The sequence below is a fragment of the Aphis gossypii genome, chromosome 3, assembly GCF_020184175.1.
Source record: "Aphis gossypii isolate Hap1 chromosome 3, ASM2018417v2, whole genome shotgun sequence".
NCBI classification, from domain to species: domain Eukaryota; kingdom Metazoa; phylum Arthropoda; class Insecta; order Hemiptera; family Aphididae; genus Aphis; species Aphis gossypii.
Genome location: NC_065532.1, coordinates 45,120,214 through 45,144,763, shown reverse-complemented (window position 1 = coordinate 45,144,763; position 24,550 = coordinate 45,120,214). Strand labels below are relative to the sequence as shown.

The following is a 24,550-nucleotide window of genomic DNA, read 5'->3' as shown; positions in this document are numbered from 1 at the left end:
TAAATTATTCTATTACTTCTTATTGTTAATGACTGACAACTTATAATTTAATTATAACTGTCAGAATCGTGTTTTTATACTTTAAATATAATACATAAATAACTTACTTTGTAATGATGTACACTGTACAGTCAATTACAGCAAAGCAATGTCATCCCAAGGTTTTTCAAAAATTTGAAACAAAAGTACTATGTTTCTTACCTGGTAAGATCGTGTTTTGTCATTACCTAGTACAATATTAAAACTATATTCGTTCTTAGCTTATGATTACCTAAGTAGACTTAAATAAAAAACACTACGAATGAAATCCTAAAATGTTTAAGCCATCAAAACCATATTTTAACTAATTATTCAGAGATGATATATCTGAACATTTTATTGGAAATATTTAAAAAAAAAATTAGAACGTGTATAAATAATACATTACTGTGGTCGCGAACTGCAATTTGTGATGTTTATATTTCGTGTTTGTGTTTAATTTTTTTTTGCAACAACAAACTGTATATTTTAATTTTAGAACATTTGAATATATAATAATCGAATATTTTTACCTTATAGTTTTTATAAATGTTCGTGATTTACCCTGCCACTTCACTTCCCTTACGTATAAACTTTTAGTGCTTATAAATAATAGACTACCGTTGGTTCAATGTTTGTTCGAAGGGTTGCTATAATTTAAAATAAATGAAATTCCTTATAAATCACCAAAATTAAATTAGTTAAAGTTTTTATCTTATTTTTTTAAAGCCATACTTCAAGTATTTTTATGACAAAACAAATCAGAAGATCAAACGATCATTTTGCATGTAAAAAAAAAAAAATAAAAATGACTAAAATTAATAATATCAGTATAGCTAAAGAAAAAAAAAACCGAGAAAATTCTATACCTGGGTAGTGGCCACTCTGCAGCCCGGCGGGTGACTATACAGTTAAAGAGTTTTAAGGTAATTGATTTAGTGATGGCTGCACTGCTGCAGGAATAAATAATCTGCAGGTGTCTGATCATAAAACTAAAATAATTATTATTTAAACCGATAAAATTATACAGTCCTTTTTTTTTACTGTTGATTGATCATGCCGTCGTCGTGCCCGGTCTCTATCACACTTTGCTACACTTACATTTAATTAAATGATTACAGTAACCTGCTGTTGCCGGATGGAGTTCCGGTAGACCGGCAAAGGGCCAAGTACGTGGTGCGGATATACCGAGCTGACGGTCTGCCGAAAATGAACAGCACGCTAGTGGCGAACGTGAAAAAAGCGTTTACCGGAGAAAACCGAGACCTGGTTGACCCTTTCGTACAAGTATCGTTCGCTGGACTGACCGTAAGTCAATCATAAATATTTACATCGATAGTGTAACACACAGCCACTGACGCTGAAATGTGTAATTTACGAGTAGGGTATGGATATTAATACATTATTGAGTTAGGAATTTCAGTGACGGGAAAACATATTGTATTATAGAAAGTAGAAATTATTATTTTAATAATACTAATAAAATCAATTAAAGATACTTGATTTTTAAGGATATGAAATTATTACTGTATCATTTTTCTTACTTTTCATAAAATACTAAGTTTACTTGTACCAAAATTTTTGAAATTTAAAATAAGCGCCTAGTGTAGCTAAAAAAATTTAAAATCAGTTTTACTTGTTAGACTATTAAACAATTTGTTTTTATTATAAATAATAATATTATTATTGTACCGACAAAAGGTCACGGTAACGTATCAGATTTTACTAACCTAAAACAGATAGATACAATTTATGATATTATGTGGTTAACAATAAAGGTGTATAATAGTGATGAAATCAATATTAAATAATTAAAAATTATTTGAAAACCTCTACAATGTCTATCGTAGCCACAATAATTTATTTTTAATACAAAGCGTTTTATTACTCATAATTATTAATGGTTTAATGAAAATAATCGATTTACTTCATTAATTTTACCCTTAATTTATTAGAATAAAATCTATTTCAAAGATATAATCACAAAATCTGTTAAGGACTTACAAAGAATAATAACAACAGCCTTGTAAATAAATGTTTCAAATGGGGTTTTTTTTTTCAATGAAAAATTCGATATAGTTTAATAATTTATTGTGATGAAATAAACGTTCTCTTTATATTTTAATACATACAAATAACACTAAAAAGTTTAATTTTGTAATTAAAAATTCATAAAAATTTTTGTATTTATATCTATAAGGTTAACAGTAAGTTTTCCTAAAGTTTTTCTTCAAATAACTATAGAGAAAGCTAGAAGCGTCATTGTATGAAAATGAGAGTTTGAATTTTAAATTTTTACCAAATCGCGTAACGATAACGATTTATCCTCAAAAGATTTTGAATATTTATTACTATCTGTCACCCGCATGCTCCACCCCCATGTACAGTTATTTGCGAACTGTGTGGTTATTTCTTTGTCTTATATAGTTGTTTCGATCATAAAACGCTATAAAGTGTACATAACTTATACTTACCCAAAATAATAATAATTTAAGGTGTTTGTAAATTCTCATAAATATACTTATACATGAAAAAAAACAATTTTTTTCTCACATTAATATCATTATTCTTACACCCAAGAAATATAATATTATATAATAATAAATAATAATATAACGTCGTTAAATGAATAACAAAAATAATGATTATTAGAAGATAACATATGGGCATGGCATTATGTGGGTCTTCGCATCATACAGCCAATCAGCGCGCTGAAGACTTACAATACTACTTTTTTATTGGTTATTATTATTATCATTGAATTCGTTTTAATCTATCTTGACTACTCGAGTCTCAATGATAAGTTCGTCAGTCGTAGTTCGAACGCAGTGCTCTATACTTAAAACCTCGCATGACCGTTCAAATCACTGAGCCGGTGTCACATCTCAAAGACGTCTACAAAAATAATTGATTCATCGTCGATTCTATCTACATATTCTGAGGTTAGTCGTGGGCAATTACTTAACTATAGGTACACTTTGAACAATTATTTTAATATATTATAATTTATAATACGTCGTCGAAATTTAAATTTCATAAGAGAGACTCAAAACTTATTTTTCGTAACTGTATGTTCTCTTTTCGAAATAAAGATACACATACTGTTACTATAGCTAGTAACACGTAGATATGTTTCGTTTTCACGCCAGTGTATTATAATGTGTTTTGCTATTATAATATATAGATTATTCAAAAAGTATAAGTCGTAGATACTTGAGAGTTTCACCAGTTATTTTGATCGGAATTTTCTTTACGTGATTTCAATTTCAAAATATTTTGTTTATTTTAACGCTATTTATATAGACATTTGAATTATTCGCTTCTGCTTAGTTTTTTTTTTTAATTTTGATAAAAAAATTGTGTCTTAGTCAAAGTATTTGAAAATTTCCTCAATTCCTCATAAGTTATTCTAATAGGGATTTAAAAATGATAAGATAACATAGGCACAATTTTTAAGCTATTGCATAGCTTTTATCGCAGGCGTGGTGACTGAAAATATATTTTTCGTAACGAAAAAGCGTGACCGTTACCCGTTAATTGTTACCATGGTTACCGAAAATAAAATAATAATAATAATAATCGTTATCATTTATTTATTATTTTAGTTTAATATTATTCACTGTTATCTACCAACAAAACAAATGCATTTTGTCAAATCTTGAGATATGCGGTGTTGCAGTTTCAGCGACGATATACAGTATAATAATAAAAATAATATAATAATATAATAATATTATATTATATTATTATTATTTTTTTTATTAAATTTTATTAACTTCTTATTTCGTGTTAATATGTAATACTGCAATAGCTTTATCGCGGCAGTCCCCGAGTGCCACTTGACTTTTTTTTTTATTTAACTTTTGAAGTTAAATTATTGACGAAATTCGTCTAAATCATAAATATTTGGAATTTATTTTGTAGTTAAAATTTATAAAGAATTTTTTATAAATAGCTAAGTATTGATAATTTAATACAAGCTTGATTTTCCATAAGTCTGGCTTACAATAATCATAAATTAATTTGAATGTTAGCTAATTAAATAGTCTTTATCTTTAGTTTAAATTTTTACAAAATCCAAAATACACTGGTTAAGTTACGATTTATTATCAAATAATTTTAGATTTTTGTTAAAGTTAAAATTTACTAGTTGTAAAAATTTGAAACATACACCAATCGTTTAAATTATCATTTCCTGTAAAATTATTTTAAAAGAACTAAAGTTTTGGAGAGTATTTAGGCCATTAAAACATAAACTACTTATTTCACTATCCAATTTAAAATATAATATATTTTATATATTATTATTATATCCTAGGCTGACCAATCATCCCCGTTCAGAATAGTTTTTTGTTTACAATGATACCTATTATTGAATTCAAATTTAACACATAAATAATAGTGTCCTACTGTATCAGCAGAGCAATACCCACTTGACCACGCTTTTTTTTTTTTTTTGATTATTATATAATATCAAATATAAAAAATGTACTTGTACCTACTGATTTTGTAGACCAGCGTTTTTTTCAAACAAAAATAATTGATTCATCGTCGATTCTACCTACATATTCTGAGGTTGGTCGTGGGCAATTACTTAACTATAGGTACACTTTAAACAATTATTTTAATATATTATAATTTATAATACGTCGTCGAAATTTAAATTTCATAACAGAGACTCAAAACTTATTTTTCGTAACTTTATGTTCTCTTTTCGAAATAAAGATACACATACTGTTACTATAGCTAGTAACACGTAGATATGTTTCGTTTTCACGCCAGTGTATTATAATGTGTTTTGCTATTATAATATATTATAGATTATTCAAAAAGTATAAGTCGTAGATACTTGAGAGTTTCACCAGTTATTTTGATCGGAATTTTCTTTACGTGATTTCAATTTCAAAATATTTTGCTTATTTTAACGCTATTTATATTATAGACATTTGAATTATTCGCTTCTGCTTAGTTTTTTTTTTAATTTTGATAAAAATATTGTGTCTTAGTCAAAATATTTGAAAATTTATTACAGATTTCCTCATAAGTTATTCTAATAGGGATTCAAAAATGATAAGATAACATAGGCACAATTTTTTTTATTTAACTTTTGAAGTTAAAATATTGACAAAAGTCGTCTAAATCATAAACATTTGGAAATTATTTTGTAGTTAAATGTATAAAGAATTTTTTATAAATAGCTTAGATTCGTTAATTTAATACAAGCTTGATTTTCCATAAGTCTGCCTTATTAAATAATTGTTATCCTTAGTTTAAATTTTTACAAAATCCAAAATACACTCGTTAAATAACGATTTACTACCAAATAATTTTAGATTTTTGTTAGGTATAGTTAAACTTTACTAGTCGTAAAAACTTGAAACATACACTAATTGTTTAAATTGTCATTTCCTGTACAATAATTTTAAAAGAACTAAAGTTTTGGAGAGTATGTAGGCCATTGAAACATAAACCATTTATTTCACTATCCAGTTTAAAATATAATATATTTTATATATTATTATATCCTAGGCTGATGAATCATCCCCATTCAGAATTATTTTTTGTATACAATGATACCTATTATTGAATTCAAATTTAGCACATAAATAATAGTGTCCTACTGTACAGCAGAGCAGTATCCACTTAACCACGCTTTTTTTTTTGTTGATAATTATATATCTAATATATCTAATTTAAAATATGTACTCGTACTTACTGATTCTTTAGACCAGTGTTTTTTTCAACCTGGATGTTGTATAGGTTAAAACAATAAAACTCCAATTTAAAAAATGAAACTTTTATTTAAACTTTTTTATTTAACAAAAAATACACTTAATATAATAACAATAATAATAATAATAATACAATAGGTTATATACTTAAAAAATGAATAAACAATTATAAAATAAATAATGAGATTAAAATATTAAAATCGTTGAATTTATTTTACATTTAAAAGTAGCAATCTATGGTTCAATATATTTGGGAACAAATAAAAGTAAATTATTTTCTAGTGATAAAAAATGATTTTTGTATTTAGTTTAAATGCCTACACGTGGTATTTAAAAATGTATATTCGAAATGCGGTATATTCGGTTTGATTAATCGGTTAATGATATGATATTTTTATTCTTCAAATGTGTATTTTTTTAATATATATCACTATATTGTTCTTAGTCCTGAAGTGATCGACTATATTTTATACTTTTTGTGGTGGTCGTGATACTAAAAAGGTTGAAAGCGATGCTGTAAAGTAACGTAATCAATAATTATAAGTGTGACTGACTCAGCAAAATCTAATAATCTAAACCAAAAAGTAATTTGAATAGATATGAATTTGACTTTTGTATATTGTGTATAAATAAAATATATATGTATATATATTTATAAACTTACTTATCGGCCTGTTTGGAAAGAATTCAATGAAGTCAAAGATACATTGATGTGGTCTACTAATATATGAAATTAATAATTTAGATTTATATATAAAATATTTAACATTAATATATCTTCGTTATTATCTCGTTATTGGCATGTTAAGAAAACCACTATAATTCAAATTTCCCTTAACTTTCCGGAATTCAGAGTTTAATTAAGCGTTTGAAGCATTCCAACGGTATAGAACACTGGAGCCATAGATTTTAAATATATGTCTCTACGTTACAATTTAAACCATAATACATCGCGCGTCGTCGTTAGAGCGTATTTCCTGCATTACATAAAGATTTAGATTGCGAAGGTATATACTATCGAAAACGATAAATTAATATCTTGACTGTATTGATGTTATTTTACGACGATAATACTATACTATAAGTAGAATTTTCGAAATTTGGAAAACGATAGCTTGAATACAAAATACGATTGAGAATTCAGCAATATCATTTTTATCATTATTGTTATATATTTTGGTATACGTGACTAAATTTGTTGGCTTAAGGGCAAGACAAGCGTACGCAAACACAGCTATTCGCCGGTGTGGAACGAGCAAATTGTTTTTTCCGAGATGTTTCCTCCTCTATGCCAGAGGATAAAAATTCAACTGAGGGACAATGATCCAGTAAACACGATTATTGGCACGCACTTCATCGACCTGAAAACAATATCAAACGACGGCGAAAGAGGTTCTTATATATTATTATATTTATATGGTGTATAGTTTGACAATATCCATAAGAATATAAGATATCAAAGTCTTTAAGAGTGTACATTGTTATCATGTCCGTCATAATATTATTGTTTTTATTTAAGTTTTATTTTAAATCTGATAATTAAAAATTAAAATTAAATTTTCTTGTAATTTGCTATAAAAAATATCCCGATTTGAATTCATAAGGTTTTATTTATAGTACAAGGAAGTTATTTTAATTATTTAAAAAATAATGTATGAAAATTATTATACATTTTAAAATAAGAACAAATTTAATAGATTCCTCATTCGTCAATATAGGTAGGTGTTTAGCGAACATAAATTATCAGTAATTATTATATAAAATAATATAAAAGTCACAATTGATAATAATGTTAGACTATAACTATGTACCTTTAATATATTTATGTAATAGGTTATTGAACATTATAAAATCAATAAATACATAATACTTATATAATACCTATACATATTTATGAAAAATCTGAACTCGTGTACTGAATGAATAATACTGTATTATGAAATAATACATTTTTTCAAATTCTATTTGAATTTAATTCAAATTTTATGGAAATCACTTGCATTTGAAATTATAAATTGTTGAACATCGCAGTTAAAAAATATACATAATAGGTATATTATATTTATTTATTTAATCACAAAATTTGAAATAAGAAAATATCTAATAAATATTAATATGTAATACTTTTTTTAAAAATGTACACTTTTCTAGAGTATTAGCTAATATTTGATAACTTATATTTTGTATGTAAATACATTTAACGCAATACAAAATTATTAAATTGGTATCATAGGATTTCCGCCTACATTCGGTCCCACATTCATACATATGTACGGATCAACAAGGGATTATAGTCTTTTAGACAAACACGCTACGCTTAATACTGGCCTCGGCGAAGGTGTTTCGTACAGAGCAAGAGTATTAGTAGCGATTCGTACCGAAATCACCGAAAATACGGAATTTATGAATTCTGGCGTAGACGTCGAACCTACCTATCCCATCACAGAGGTAAGACATAATATTATCGTTTTTAGATATTTTATCGACTTATGCATCGAAATGTTTCCGATTTTCAGACGTCTTATTGTAAAAACGAAGAGTTTTTTTTATTCATGACCATTTTAGATGCATCGATGATCGACAAAAAACTCGGAGAGAAACCAATATTTTTCGAACTGAGTATAGGGAATGCTGGAAATATGATTGATGGCCATAACGAATCTAGTTCTCAAGAAGATCATGATAAAGTCAATGTGCTTGGTAATTTTTTCGTTTACTTTATAAATAATTTATAATACTTCTCAATTGTTGTCTATTTTATACGACTCATAATATTTTAGAAAGCGTTATTTCGGAATCGTGGCAAAGCACAACGGCAGCCATAAAGCCGATATCCAATGATAAAGTGTATTATTATTTACCATTACGCGAAGACAAGCCGTGTTTACATGTCAAGTCGATATGGCCAGATTACAGACGGAGAATGTACAACTCAAACATTATAAATAAAATAGCAGATAAACTGGTAGGGCGTATTATATAGTCTTATAAATATTTAATATTTTTAAATTATTATTATACTTTTTTATGTATGTACAGGAAGAAGGCCTGAACGAAGTGTCATTTTTGCTTGACGACGATGATCCGGAAAAGGAAGATAAACTAAAATCGGTCTTAGATGAACTTTCTATTAGTTGCAACCGATACGTGAATTTCACAAAGGGTGTTGGATGTGGTCAGGGCTTGGGAAAAACTAAGTTGGACAAAGAGCGAATGAAGCTATGCCTTAGAGAGATTGTAATTATTACAAAAAATATTGATATAACTATTAGAATAGTTTAAAGGAATTTTTAATTTAAAATACAGGAACAAATTGGAAAAATGTCAAGAACTTTGAAAGCAATAGTTACTAAAAATTCATTCAAAGAACGTTACAGGACGGCATTGAGCTACTTACAAAAAATAAAAGCTCTCATCGAAGATGTTTGTATAATTTAAACATATTTTTAACTGTTTTTGTGATCAAATTTTGATTTTTTAGCCACAACACGCATTGCCAGATATTTTTTTATGGATGGTAAGCAACGGAAAAAGAGTAGCGTATCAACGGATTATGACTAGGCATTTAATATATTCGGTTGCTGACGAAGAGTGTGGGAAATTCTGTTCAAAAGTTCACACAATGTTCTTAAAAGTATTTTAACATAAATATTCCAAGTCAAAAACACAATTATTGTAAATTAAGATATTTAATTCATTGTATTATTTTGATTTCAGTTACCAGGAAAGAAAAATTATGGTTCGTCTGGTTGGGCGGTACCAGCCAAATTACAAGTGTACACGTGGTTGGGGCAGATGAAACACAAAAAGTACCTCTCAACTGGTCTGCCAAAAGGTTATAACACCACACCCGAATTATACAGTGCAGAAAATCCGAGATTACCTCCACCGGCTTACATACACTATTGTGAAAAATATGTAAGTAAAATATTTGTACTGCTGTACCATAAACTATTACGATAAGTGATATATTGTAATATATTGTAATATATCGCATAGTCTAATCAATTATTTAAATATAAGTATTTTATTATTTTAATATTTAGTTACTCAAAAACAATTCTAAATAAGCAGATTTTAGATAAATTATTAGACGTATTCTAAGTATTTTTTTTATTTTATTTTTTTATTGTTGATCAATGTGAAAAATGCTTTTACTCGTATATCTTAACATATAAAATAATATTATTATCTACATATTATATTATGGAAAACAAATCCAAATCTGTAGCCAAATTTCAGCTATAAAATACTTTTTTCAAAATATCTGTAAATATATTTGTTAACATAGATTGATTTTATACAGAAAACGAATGTTCTTTTATAATAATATATAAAAAGTAAGTAATATATTATAAAAAAAATATTAAACTAAATAGACATAACTTAAAATTAACATTAACATCGTAGTAAACATAAAAACAATCTACAAATACTTTATTGAGCATACTATTTATTTAAATAAAAATTCTGAGTTGTTATTTATTTATTTTTTTTTTAATTTGTGTTTAAAAATACAAATAATTAATTGATTACAACATTAATCATTGGTGCATTTATTTTAGACATTTCAACTGAGGGCATACATGTATCAAGCTCGTTCGTTAATTGGTTCCGACGCATCCGGCTTATCCGATCCATACGCACAAATTATATTCTGTGAAAACTCTACCAAAACACAAGTACTTAAACACACACATATATATATATATATATAATATACACTTATGTACTATGCAATTGAACCATTGAACAGCACAGTTGCATGCACTATAGTTAGTTAAATTGTTTGCTCGAGTCGTATTATCTTACAGGTAATTGATGAAACTTTAAGTCCCACCTGGGATGAACTGCTGATCATTAACGAAGTGATACTGTACGGCACAAAGGAAGACATTAAAAATCATCCGCCCGCCATCGTAGTGGAAATATTCGATCAAGACAAAGTGGTAACTGTTCTGTTTTGCACGGGAAACGTAAACTAACTGTTTTTGTACGTTCCGCAGGGAAAATCTGAATTCATCGGAAGAACTGTAGCTAAGCCACATGTGAAACTTTTGGAAGACGACTATGTTAGACCGGAATTTCCACCGTCCTTGGAATGGTATGATGTGCATAGAGGCATGGAACACGCAGGCGAGCTTTTAGCGACTTTCGAATTATTACAAGTTCGATTTTTTTTTTAAATATTATATTTATACGCATTATGTATGGTTTATACAGTATGTACTGACTGTTTAATTTAATATGTTTACAGCTTCCTAACGCGCTGATTGGCGAAAGTGCTATATTACCACCCTTACCAAATCCGAAGGATATATATTCAATAGTAGACGGGCAACACTGTGAACCGATTTTACCTATTCCAAAAGATATAAGACCGACTTTGGCAAAATACAGGTAACATTAATAATTTGTAACAATAATTTATTCATTTTTAATTTCCTACCATGGCACATTATTTTGATTTAATGTTAGGTACTTGTGAAATGACCGCAGCTTGACCACAATGTACATTAATAACGTGTTAGGTTAAGTAGGTACATAAACAGACAAGATAATTCATCAAGCATATATAAACACGGTTTTGTAATATTCACACTGATTATTAAATTTAATAATAAATGTGTTCAAATTTTCTAAAAATGCATCAACTCGTATATATTTTCGAATACTTAGATTTTAAAAATGTTATGTAATTACGAAAAAAAAAATTAATTAAAGCTATGATTAATAAACTCGTGTCGTCCTGTCCTCGTATAACGATTCATAATAATTTATTGTTTTTTAGGATTGAAGTATTATTTTGGGGACTGCGAGACTTGAAGCGTGTTCACTTGATGACTGTAGACAAACCCCGTGTCGATATTGAATGCGCTGGTCATATACTTTACTCGTCTATTATTCAAAATGCACGCAAAAATCCAAATTTCAGCACTCCTGTAAAATTTTTAGAGCTAGTAAGTGTCGTAAATCATTAAAAAAAAAAATTACTACGATTATTATTTTACGTATCACTATAGCTGATCCAGAACATTTCAATATTAAATTGCAATGTTATTATTGATGTATTTTATAGGAGCTTCCGGAACAAGAGCTTTATCGCCCACCTCTAACAATACGTGCAGTCGACTGTAGAAGTTTTGGTAGATTTACGTTAGTAGGTACACATCTTATAAACTCAATCCATAGATATATGTATGTACCGACTACAAAGAAGGAAAGAGAAGCAATCGAACGGAATAGATCGCTACAACAATTACAACGTAAGAATACATAATAATATTATTATCTATTATATTATATTATTTATTGTATTTTATCAATGATTTAACACTTATCGGATGTTGTGACAATGTGCATTACGAGTGATATTACTCGGGATTACTATTGGTATCTTTGACATGCTCACTGAAGGCAAATCAGTTACAATTAAATTATTTATGTTTCGTTGCTAATATTATTGCTAAATCTATCACCTGCAACAAAGTTTTGGAGTAGGTGTCATGATTTTTAAAATCAATCGAAAAAATAAGGCATGAAATAGTTGTATTTTTTATACAAAGTAAATGTTCTCAGAATTACTTCATCAAAGCTCTAAAGATAATACATTTTCCTGAGGAAAACCTAGCTGTGTAGTAGCGACCATTATACGACGCTTTTTAATATTGATTTTTTTTTTTTTATTATTCTCTTGTTTAGAATAAACAATTGTTATACACCTCTACTTAATTTTAAAACCACTTACACTGGTTAAGATATATGGCGACAACTTACTTTATTCGAACATTACTCGTTTACTATATGGGCAATGCATCATGTTCAGTTTTTTGGTTGTACTTATCGCATGTACTTTAATCAGCCAAACTAAACCTTCTGCTAGTCTTAGTTTTTAAAATGTATGTTGATTAACTCGAACTCGGGTTTTCCGCTTAACTCGTTTTTCTTTTAGTGATCGTTTTTTGACTCCACCTCTCGAATGAATATTGAAATCTTTTGATTCACCGCTTTAATTTTCAATATCCGATTATTTATAACGAATACCTTCCAGCATGTTTGTCTTGTAAATAGCTTTGGGTATATTAAATCCTAAACTAATTTAATTATCTAGAAAATTTAAAGATAATAAAAAATAAACATTGAATTCAAACTATTGATAACGGTTATTTAAGTATTTTATACTTGAGATTACTCAACACTTTTAAATTATCAATAAATTTCTTTTTATATTTACATAACTTTTATACTTCATACTATTATTTGAAATTTCACTCTATCTAAATTGTCTCTCAATTTATGATTGTTTTATCATCGTACTTTCGTAAATTCATACAAGTTTTATTTCCTCACTACTAAAAAAAAGACTTATAGCTAAAAGATTATATCTCAAATATATAGAACTAGGTAATAGTAATATATAATATTAATTATAATAATTAACATAAGTATCTGCACTATTGTGTTAAAAGACTATTATTGATTCTTATAAGTTAAATTTTAAATAGATATTTATGAATTAGTATAAAATGAGATTATTGTGAACGAGTTTTTTCTTCAATTTAAAGAACAGGTTATAAGTATAGTTGTAAACTTGTATGAAATAACCAAACAACTCCTATCCACGGAATATTGAGTTATAAAATAATAATACATTAGTAGCGCTATCTGTTCAGGAAATCTTATGTATGTAAAGTAAAATCTTTTAATATGTGAAATGAGTTTTTTATTAACAGATAATCTCAAAAATTCTCGATCGATTTTGAAGGAAATTTCTGATATTAATCTTAGAAATATCAAAAAGATCAAAGAGTAGTTTGAACCATATTTGAAATATACTATAATTGCTAATATGTAATAATATAGTCATATAGATAGGTACTATAAAATGTTTGTATTAGGTAGTTAAACTAAAATGAAGAGTCAAGAACCGATATAGTACTGTAGTTATATATGTTTATATTTTGCTCAGTAAAGTTAGCTTTTATTTTTAGAATATCCATGCAATGAATAGTTAAGTAACCTTTAATGATAAAATTATAATTATGCATAAAAACAAATCAGCCTAATCAATTATAACTATTTACTTTTTTTAAGGATGTATAAAAACCTAAATTTTATTATTATTATTATTATTTTATTATTATATTGTAATATTTATTATTTATTATATAATGTTATACATATGTTTAGAAATCAATCCAAAAAAAAATCATCAAATTAACACAAATCGATTTACTAAAAGTGAGCAAAATACCAATAATAATAATAATAATAATAACAATACACAGCTTAGTGAAAAAAACAATACATCAGACAATAAGGATTCTATAATCAACATCAGTTATGTAAGTTTTGACCATCATAAACAGCGTATGTGATTTGACCATTATTTATTTATTTTATTAAAGGGTTCTAGTCATCTGACGCAAAAAGACATAAAAACACAATTAAACAGATTAAGTCGGAAACAAAGTGTAGAGGAAATAATAGAATTGAAAAATGACGATAGTCGTGATTGGTGGACAAAATATTTTGCATCTGTCGAAAGCGCTATTATTGAAGTCTGTACACAATAATAGTTAATATTGATTATTGTCAATTTTAACAATTGATATTATTATTTTAGGAAAACCGAAAAATGGCATACGGAGACACCAATGGACTATTACCGATTAAAATGGAACCCAACCAAATTGAAACGAAAGCTCCTAAAAAAAGTACCAAAGCGTCGCGTTTTGTAGCAAAATTAAGTCCGAAAAAATTTCAAAGAAAACGAGAAGTTACTAAAATTGCTACCATGAAGGTAAATAAACTATATCACGTAAAATAATATTATTAAATTGAAATATGCTTACTATTCCAATTAAATAGATATATTCAAACGAACTCGAGGCACAGCCTGAATTCAATGGTTTTCGAGAGTGGTTATTACCATTTGATTTATACCGTGGTAAAAAAACAGGTGACGATGTCGAAGACGAGGCTCGGATAGTCGGAACATTTAAGGTAATATAAATACAATAATTTGGTTATAACATTGTAATCAACATTAACTATATAATGACTTTCAGGGTTCAATAAAAGTATATAAATGGCCTTTACCGAAAAACATCGAAGACCACACTATTATGGGCTTTGACCCACAATACGGATTTTTTCAAGGTTTACCTTCAAATGATCCAATCCACGTGTTAGTTAGAGTATACATTGTAAAAGCTAACGATCTACATCCTATGGACATCAACGGAAAAGCTGATCCATATGTAGTATTGCAATTAGGCTCAAAAAAAATTAGTGACAAAGATAATTATATCTCAAAACAGCTCAATCCGGTTTTTGGAAAGTAAGTTTTACTTAAATGTAAAAAATATAACATACACTATATTAAAAATTTAAGAAAAAATATTAATATTTTATGTATATTTATATTTATTCGTATATATTAGATGTTTTGAAATTGAAGCGACATTCCCACAAGATTCCATGTTAACCGTGCAAATACTAGATTGGGATCTATTGGGATCAGATGATTTAATAGGAGAGACCAGAATAGACTTAGAAAATCGATTTTATAGTAGACACAGAGCGACGTGTGGTATTCCTAAAACTTATGAACTGTGAGTATATTGTCTAAATATTTTTATCGAAATAAAAATAATTATAAAAAAATATTGTATAAATAATATTATAATATTAAAAAAATAAAAATAGTTGTTTTATATAATATTGAGTTGTTCAAACATTATTATTTAGATCGGGTTATAACCGGTGGAGAGATTCAATGAAACCGACACAAATATTAGCGAAACTATGCAAAGAAGCTAAATTAGACCCGCCGGTGTATTTGAACGGGACGGTTAAAATCGGCACGAAAACTTTTTGTCTTCAAAATAACACCGACGACACGATCGAATGGTATTGTGCAAAAGGCAAGTATAGAAATAGAATATAAATTATTATTTATTACATTCATTTAATATAAGCATTATTATTTTAGGCACGGAAGAGCACATGGCGTTAGCAGTCTTACACAACTGGCACGAAATACCTCGAAGAGGTTGTCACCTCGTACCCGAACACATTGAGACTAGACCGCTGTTTATTGCAGACAAAGCGGGAATCGAGAGAGTAAGTCGAATCATTTTCCAGATAAAAGAAAAATCAGTTTGACGAACGGTGTGACAAAATTATATGTTTACCGATCGTGTGTTATTAGGGCAAACTAGAAATGTGGGTAGACATGTTTCCGATGGATATGCCATTGCCGGGCCCGGCGTTAGACATATCGCCGAGAAAACCGAAATCGTATCAACTTCGAGTGATCATTTGGAACACGGACGACGTAGTGTTAGAAGATGACGCGTTTTTCACGGGGGAAAAAATGAGCGACATCTACGTGAAAGGGTGATTGCGATTATCGCTGTGTCATTGATAATATAAATTAATTAATATCATTTTAATCTAATTCCCCGCGTATACTTTTACACAGGTGGTTGAAAGGCCCGGAAGACTGTCAGAGCACAGACATACATTACAGGTCGTTAACAGGAGAGGGCAACTTCAATTGGAGATTTCTATTTCCGTTCGACTATTTAGTGGCGGAAGAGAAAATCGTCATATCGAAAAAAGAATCACTGTTCTCATGGGACGAAACGGAGAGTAAAATACCGGCTAGGCTCGAGCTTCAAGTGTGGGACGCTGACCATTTTTCAGCAGATGACTTTTTGGGTAAATACAATTAATTACAGATATATTTTAATGCGATTCAGGACACGGAAATAGTGACATTGAAATATTTAGACACAAGCGTTTTTGTATGAATTTTAAAATATTAAAGTGTAATAAGCACTATAATAAAGGCACCAACGATTAGTCAAAAATGCAAATAGCACTTTTTTTAATATAGGCAATATTTAAAATTTTGTAACATAAACAATACATTTATGTTGACATTTTATTAATTACCTATAGGACTTGTTTAGCGCTGAGTGGACAATAATTTACATACGACGAGAATATATGTATTTGCCGATTTTAAAAATTAATAACAATTTTAACCTAACACCCTTTTTTTTCTGAAAAATTACATTATATCTTATATCTATTACCATTTACAAGTTTAAAAATACAAGTACGTAAAATTGTGTTAGAAACTCTAATTACAAAATAACATCAGTTACCATATTTTTTACTTTGAAGAAATTAAAACGATATGTACCTATGTCCTACTTGAATAAATGCTTTAGAAATGTCCTCAAAAATTGTATGCGAACTGTACAAGTCCCAGTAATTTATTTATAAAAAATTTGCTAAATATATTCACTAATTCAAACCAATTAAACGTTTATAGGAGCTTTAACATTGGACTTGAACAATTTTCCTCGGGGTGCCAAGTCTTCGAAGTTGTGCACGTTGGATATGCTCAAGTCGGATGGATCAGTTCCCATGGTTAATATATTCAAACAAAAACGCGTTAAAGGCTGGTGGCCGTTTTACGTTAAAAAAGAAAACGAGGAAATGGAATTGACGGTTTGTAAATCAGTGCCGTGTAAAAATGTAATATCACTATAGTTTTTGGGACACGTCATTTTACAGGGGAAAGTTGAGGCCGAGTTACACTTACTTACCACCGACGAAGCGGAAAAAATTCCTGCTGGTATTGGGCGTAATGAACCAGATCCATTGGATAAGCCCAAGTAAGATATGAATAGGAAATTAAATGTTTAATAACATTTCATGTGTGATAAAAATATAAATTAATTACTATTTTATTTTTACAGCCGACCAGATGCTTCGTTTATGTGGTTCTTAAATCCATTCAAATCTATACGTTACATAATTTGGCACAACTATAAATGGAAAATTTTAAAAGGGATCATCGTACTAGCAATATTCCTAATGATAATATTATTTTTCTATTCCATTCCCGGTTACTCAGTTAAAAAAATGTTAGGGGCCTAATCATTTTGTTTTGTTTATTTTTAAAAAAAACCTTTACCAATTAAATAAGTATATTAATAAACATATACTTTTAAATTTTTATTTTACATATCAGTACCAAAACTATATCATCATATTCTAAAAAGTGACTAGATTATCAGTTATGTTAAAAAAAAATCTATTAGATACCCATTTTTTTCATTGTATTATACTTGTAACATTCATGAAATAATCATTCAAGTCCTTCCACAAGTATGTGTTCACAAAAATAGTATCCTAAAATCACAATATGTACATGAAAAGTTATACGTGACTTAATCATGAAATTTCAAACCAAGTTTATTTTTGATACGACTCATGTCATATGGGATTTGATTGAAATATATACTCGATACCATTACCATAATATGTATGATGTATATAAATAAAAGGCTAAAATTCACCTATATACATTATAATATAGAAGTTGTACTTCACGTTTTAATATTAAGAAAAGACATCAGCAATAATAATATATCATAAATAAATAGAATACGATTTAAATTAATATGCATTGTAAAGATTAATTCTTCTTTATGAATGCTTGTTACAAATAACTTAATTAGCAAAATAACTTTAAATAAATATTATTGTTATATGTTTTTTTTTCATATAAATGTTTATATTTTATGGAATATTATTGTAGAAGTGAAATCTAAAAAAATAATTTTAATCGAATGATTTAAAAAAAAAATAATGATAAAAAGTAAAAACACTAAAAAATACTAATTATAGGAATTTAAAGTAATAGATAATGGTCCATAAAAGAAATTAATAGTGTAGATATACAATATACATACGCCATAATATAAGTGTAATACCGCACTAGACAAAAATACCCAAAAATATCATTTATTATTAAATTATATTCTGGAATTAATGGTTTTATTTACTTAGATGGAAAAAAAGTGTTTATAATATTAAGTATGACAATAATATTTTTATGTAAAAAATATTTTAGAATGTCTTATTCGTCTCAATATTATTAGTAAACAATACTGTTTGTAGTTATTTATTTGTTTTTATTTATACTCCTACTGCATATTTAATAGGAATAAATTTGTTTTCCATGTTAATATAACAGAGTATATGGTAATTATTACCATAATTTACATTGTTAATTATAAGACGTTTTATAAGAAATATAATACTTATGATAAAATTGTTATCTTAGAAAAATATAATATTTCAGTTGATAAGTGATAAATGTTTTTTTTTTCAATAAACAAACTGTAACTTTGTATTATTTATGTTTTAGTTTAATTTATCAAAATTATTTTAAGTCTATCAGCTTTAGTTTATCATTAGTTTTAAATGTTTTAATAGAAAAAAATCGTTTAGTTCTTTACAAAGACAACATTATATTAAATATTGTACCTAAAACAAATTGTCCAGGTTTAATTAAGTATTTTAAACAATAAGAATATACCTAAATACCTACTAATATTATCAATATTAAATGTTACAAATAATGTTCAATGCGATCATAAATTGATCAAAGTCAAAATCAAAACCATAGACAATTTTATTTTTAAATGTAAATAATTTATACAACATATTGTATTTAGTTCAAGAAAAAAAAAACAAAATTGTAAACTTGTAAACAAAATTAGTAGATTGTAAAATAAAAAAACTATTCATAATTATTATTGGAGTTCGATGATTTTATCAAAACCTTATTCCCACAGACACTATATTAAGTCATCCAACTCTAGAAAATGCTACATATAATTGTCCATGTGAGAAATAGTTATTTTCCAATTCTACACCATGATAGGTTAAAGTCTGACCTTGTCTAAAATACGAGTAAAATAACACTCATAGACTCATTTGGTATAAATTAAAAAAAAAAAACTCGTTAAATTATTTTAAACAACACGCTAAACACCGTGACCTTTAAATACAAAAATAATGACAAAATATGTTAAGTTAGGAGTAAAAATATCTTGAAATTTTAAAAAAGAGTGGTCGAGTGGTCAAGTGAGTTACAATCTGCTGTATATTAGGCCATTATAATATATTAAAACTTGAACCCAATAATTGTACACGAAAAACGATTCTAAATGGAGTTGATTCGATAGCCTAGAATATAATTTCCAGTGGTTGGTGAAAAAGGTGGTTTATGTTTTAATGGCCTAAATACACCCAAAATTTAAGTTCTTTTATAATTATCGTAAACCAAACATATGGAAAATCTTGTATAAGATTTTCAACTCTTATCTACTTATACAAACAATTTTATGAAGTATAAAATATACCTAGAAAATAGTTTGTAAATTTACAAGTATTTTGATTGGGCCAAAAAAATTTTATCGATATTTATAAAAAAAAAAACTATAAAATAACGAATATTTCAAATGCCTATAAAATAGTATAAAATAAGCGAAATATTTTGAAAATTAAATGATGTAAATAAAATGCTTATCTTAGCAACTGGTGAAATTTTCAAGTATCTACGACCTATACTTTTTGAGTAATAACAAATATTTAAAACCGTTAAAGAATAAATCGTTATATCGTTACGCCAATTTCATAAAAATTTAAAATTCAAATACACTTAAAATTTTTCCTATAATGATGTTTTCAGTTCTCTATAGCTCTTTTAAAGAAAAATTATGGAAAATTAAGTGTTGAATTGTTGGCACATTAATAAACACAAAAAATTTTATGATTTTTCAACTACAAAATTACTTACAAGTGTTCGCGATTTTTACATTCATAAAAATTTGAACTATAAACGCATATATAAAAAAAAATTATGACTTAAGAACTTTAATTTTTTTTTTTAACTAAAATAAGAACAACTCATAAGGAACCTTGTATTAAATTTTCAAATTTTTTTGAGCAAAAAAATTAAATAAAAAAAAAAACGAATATTTCAAATGTCTATAAATAGCATTAAAGTAAATGAAATATTTTAAAATTAAATCATGTCAAGAAAATCTCAAGTATAATATATTAAAATAATTGTTTAAAGCGTACCTATAGTTAAGCAATCACCCACGACCCACTTCAGAATGCGTATATATATAATCGACGATGAATCAATTATTATTGTCGACGTATAATATTATGTTACAACGGCTCGGTGTTTTGAACGGTCCTACAAGGTTTGATGTATAGATCACTGCGTTTGAATTACGACTGAAGAATTTATTCTTGAGATCCAAGTAGTCAAGATAAATTAAAAGGCATTTAGTAATAATCATAACCAATAGAAAAATAGTATAGTATTATTATTATTTTAAGAGTATTTTTTGTTCAATAAAAAAGTTTAAATAAAAGTTTCATTTTTTAAAATGGAGTTTTATTGTTTTTCACCTATACAACCTCCAGATTGAAAAAAACGCTGGTCTACAAAATCAGTAGGTACGAGTAAATTTTTTATATTTGATATATAATTATCAAAAAAAAAAAAAAAGCGTGGTCAAGTGGGCATTGCTCTGCTGATACAGTAGGACACTATTATTTATGTGTTAAATTTGAATTCAATAATAGGTATTATTGTATACAAAAAATAATTCTGAATGGGGATGATTGGTCAGCCTAGGATATAATAATAATATATAAAATATATCATGTTTTAAATTGGATAGTGAAATAAGTGGTTTATGTTTTAATGGCCTAAATACTCTCCAAAACTTTAGTTTTTTTTAAAATAATTTTACAGGAAATGACAATTTAAACGATTGGTGTATGTTTCAAGTTTTTACGACTAGTAAATTTTAACTATACCAAATAAAAATCTAAAATTATTTGATAGTAAATCGTAACTTAACGAGTGTATTTTGGATTTTGTAAAAATTTAAACTAAAGATAAAGATTATTTAATTAGCTAACGTTCAAATTAATTTGTGATTATTGTAAGCCAGACTTATGGAAAATCAAGCTTGTATTAAATTATCAATACTTAGCTATTTATAAAAAATTCTTTATAAATTTTAACTACAAAATAAATTCCAAATATTTATGATTTAGACAAATTTTGTCAATAATTTAACTTCAAAAGCTAAATAAAAAAAGTGTGCCTGTTTGTGCCTATATGTTATCTTACAAATTTTGAATCCCTATAAGAATAACTTATGAGGAACTTTGTAATAAATTTTAAAGTATTTTGACTAAGACACAATTTTTTTATTGATATTTAAAGAAAAAAAATACTAAACAGAAGCGAATAATTCAAATGTCTATATAAATAGCGTTAAAAAAGCAAAATATTTTGAAATTTAAATCACGTAAAGAAAATTCCGATCAAAATAACTGGTGAAACTCTCAAGTATCTACGAATTATATTTTTTGAAAATCTATATACTATAATAGCAAAACACATTAACATACTGGCGAGAAAACGAAACATATCTACGTGTTCCTAGCTATAGTAACAGTATGTGTATCTTTATTTCGAAAAGAGAACATAAAGTTACGAAAAATAACTTTTGAGTCTCTCTTATGAAATTTAAATTTTGACGACGTATTATAAGTTATAATATATTCAAATAATTGTTTAAAGTGTACCTATAGTTAAGTAATTGCCCACGACTAACCTCAGAATATGTAGATAGAATCGACGATGAATCAATTATTTTTGTAGACGTCTATGAGATGTGACACCGGCTCAGTGATTTGAACGGTCATGCGAAGTTTTAAGTATAGAGCACTGCGTTCGAACTACGACTGACGTACTTATCATTGAGACTCGAGTAGTTAAGATAGATTAAAAAGAATCCAATAATAATAATAATGGAAATGATAATTTAAACGATTGGTGTATGTTTCAAATTTTTACAATCAGTAAATTTTAACTTTAACAAAAATCTAAAATTATTTGATAATAAATCGTAACTTAACCAGTGTATTTTGGATTTTGTAAAAATTTAAACTAAAGATAAAGATTATTTAATTAGCTAACGTTCAAATTCATTTATGATTATTATAAGCCAGACTTATGGAAAATCAAGCTTGTATTAAATTATCAATACTTAGCTATTTATAAAACATTCTTTATAAATTTTAATTACAAAATAAATTCCAAATATTTATGATTTAGACAAATTTTGTCAATAATTTAACTTCAAAAGCTAAACAAAAAAAATTGTGCCTATGTTTGTGCCTATGTTATCTTACAAATTTTGAATCCCTATAAGAATAACTTATGAGGAACTTTGTAATAAATTTTCAAATATTTTGACTAAGACACAATTTATTTATCGAAATTAAAAAAAAAAAAAAACTAAACAGAAGCGAATAATTCAAATGTCCATATAAATAGCGTTAAAAAAGAAAAATATTTTGAAATTTAAATCACTTAAAGAAAATTCCGATCAAAATAACTGGTGAAACTTTCAAGTAGGTATCTACGACTTATACTTTTTGAATAATCTTTATATTATAAAAGCAAAACACATTAACACACTGGCATGAAAACGAAACATATCTACGTGTTCCTAGCTATAGTAACAGTATGTGTATCTTTATTTCGAAAAGAAAAAATAAAGTTACAAAAAATAAGTTTTGAGTCTCTCCTATAAAATTAAAATTTCGACGACGTATATATGTATTATAAATTATGATATATTAAAATAATTGTTTAAAGTGTACCTATAGTTAAGTAATCGCCCACGACCAACCTCAGAATATTATGTAGATAGAATCGACGATGAATCAATTATTTTTGTAGACGTCTATGAGATGTGACATCGGCTCGGTGATTTGAACTTTCATGCGAAGTTTTAAGTATATAGCACTGCGTTCGAACTACGACTGACGAACTTATTCATGAGACTCGAGTAGCTAAGATAGATTAAAAAGAATCCAATAATAATAATAATTATAGCCAATAGAAAAATAGTGTTGTAAGTCTTCATCGCGCTGATTGGCTGTATGATGCGAAGACCCATATAATGCCCATATTATGATATTGTTTAATAATCATTATTATTGTTATTCATTTAACGGCGTTATAATATTATTACATAATACATTTCCCGGATATAAGAATAATAATATAATGAGAGAAAAAAATTGTTTGTATTAAATACATTAATGAGAATTTATATACACCTTAAATTATTATTATTTTGTATAGGTATAAAGTAGCTGGTTATATACACTTAATAGCATTTTATGATTGAAATAACTATATAAGACAAAGAGGCAGCCCCAAATTTTGCAAACAACTATCCGTGGGGGTAAACACTTGCAGGGTTATAACTAGTTACAAATATTTAAAATTGCCCGAAGATAAAACGTAAAAATTTAAATTTCAAACGCTCCTAGCATTTTTCCTCTAATAAGTCAAATAACACTTCAATTTTTCTCTATAGCTCCTCGAAAAAAAATTTAGTGTTGAATTATTTATCCTTAATAAACACAAAAAATTTTATGATTTTTCTACTACAAAATTACTTGTAAATTTTCGGAATTTGGCATATTCGTAAACATTTGAATATTGAACGCTTACAAAAATTGTGACTAACGACTTTTAATTTTCTTTTTATTTCAGTGAGAACAACTTATAAGAAACCTTGTATTAAATTTTCAAATTATTTTGGGCACCCAATTTTTTTTTTATCGACACTTCAAAAAATAAAATAAAAATCGAAAATTTCAGTTGTCTATAAATAGCTAAAGAAAGCCAAAATATTTTGAAAATTTTACTGTATATAGATAACGCTAATATAAACTTTTGGTGAAAATTTAAAGTATTTACAGAGATTAGTTTTTGAGTTACATAACCATATAAAAACTCGATTTTTTTAAAACTGTTGGAAAATTCTTACTTTTGACTTCTATAATGTACCAAGAATATGAAATATAAAATG

At 27.0% G+C, this 24,550-nt stretch overlaps 1 protein-coding gene across 3 annotated transcripts in view; it reads left to right on the top strand.

Moving 5' to 3' along the window:
* The window catches only part of LOC114124536 (otoferlin-like), a 143,120-nt gene extending 124,241 nt beyond the window's left edge, over positions 1 to 18,879 (top strand). Inside the window, exons 10-37 of one of the 3 annotated variants that reach the window (XM_050202433.1) lie at positions 1,140 to 1,326; positions 6,959 to 7,142; positions 7,984 to 8,198; positions 8,267 to 8,450; positions 8,531 to 8,715; positions 8,790 to 8,987; positions 9,057 to 9,173; positions 9,232 to 9,384; positions 9,468 to 9,668; positions 10,316 to 10,432; positions 10,565 to 10,696; positions 10,757 to 10,918; positions 11,008 to 11,150; positions 11,542 to 11,710; positions 11,830 to 12,016; positions 13,941 to 14,095; positions 14,159 to 14,311; positions 14,377 to 14,553; positions 14,622 to 14,756; positions 14,822 to 15,093; positions 15,197 to 15,367; positions 15,504 to 15,679; positions 15,748 to 15,878; positions 15,967 to 16,154; positions 16,240 to 16,478; positions 17,101 to 17,279; positions 17,346 to 17,446; positions 17,531 to 18,879. In XM_050202433.1, coding sequence (XP_050058390.1) covers positions 1,140 to 1,326; positions 6,959 to 7,142; positions 7,984 to 8,198; positions 8,267 to 8,450; positions 8,531 to 8,715; positions 8,790 to 8,987; positions 9,057 to 9,173; positions 9,232 to 9,384; positions 9,468 to 9,668; positions 10,316 to 10,432; positions 10,565 to 10,696; positions 10,757 to 10,918; positions 11,008 to 11,150; positions 11,542 to 11,710; positions 11,830 to 12,016; positions 13,941 to 14,095; positions 14,159 to 14,311; positions 14,377 to 14,553; positions 14,622 to 14,756; positions 14,822 to 15,093; positions 15,197 to 15,367; positions 15,504 to 15,679; positions 15,748 to 15,878; positions 15,967 to 16,154; positions 16,240 to 16,478; positions 17,101 to 17,279; positions 17,346 to 17,446; positions 17,531 to 17,711 — 4,792 coding nt within the window. In that variant the 3' untranslated portion in view covers positions 17,712 to 18,879. Of the gene's footprint in view, positions 1 to 1,139; positions 1,327 to 6,958; positions 7,143 to 7,983; positions 8,199 to 8,266; positions 8,451 to 8,530; positions 8,716 to 8,789; positions 8,988 to 9,056; positions 9,174 to 9,231; positions 9,385 to 9,467; positions 9,669 to 10,315; positions 10,433 to 10,564; positions 10,700 to 10,756; positions 10,919 to 11,007; positions 11,151 to 11,541; positions 11,711 to 11,829; positions 12,017 to 13,940; positions 14,096 to 14,158; positions 14,312 to 14,376; positions 14,554 to 14,621; positions 14,757 to 14,821; positions 15,094 to 15,196; positions 15,368 to 15,503; positions 15,680 to 15,747; positions 15,879 to 15,966; positions 16,155 to 16,239; positions 16,479 to 17,100; positions 17,280 to 17,345; positions 17,447 to 17,530 lie in introns of all 3 variants that reach the window. The other 2 variants (XM_050202432.1, XM_050202431.1) reach the window with 2 other exon arrangements.
* Positions 18,880 to 24,550: the final 5,671 nt, after the last annotated feature.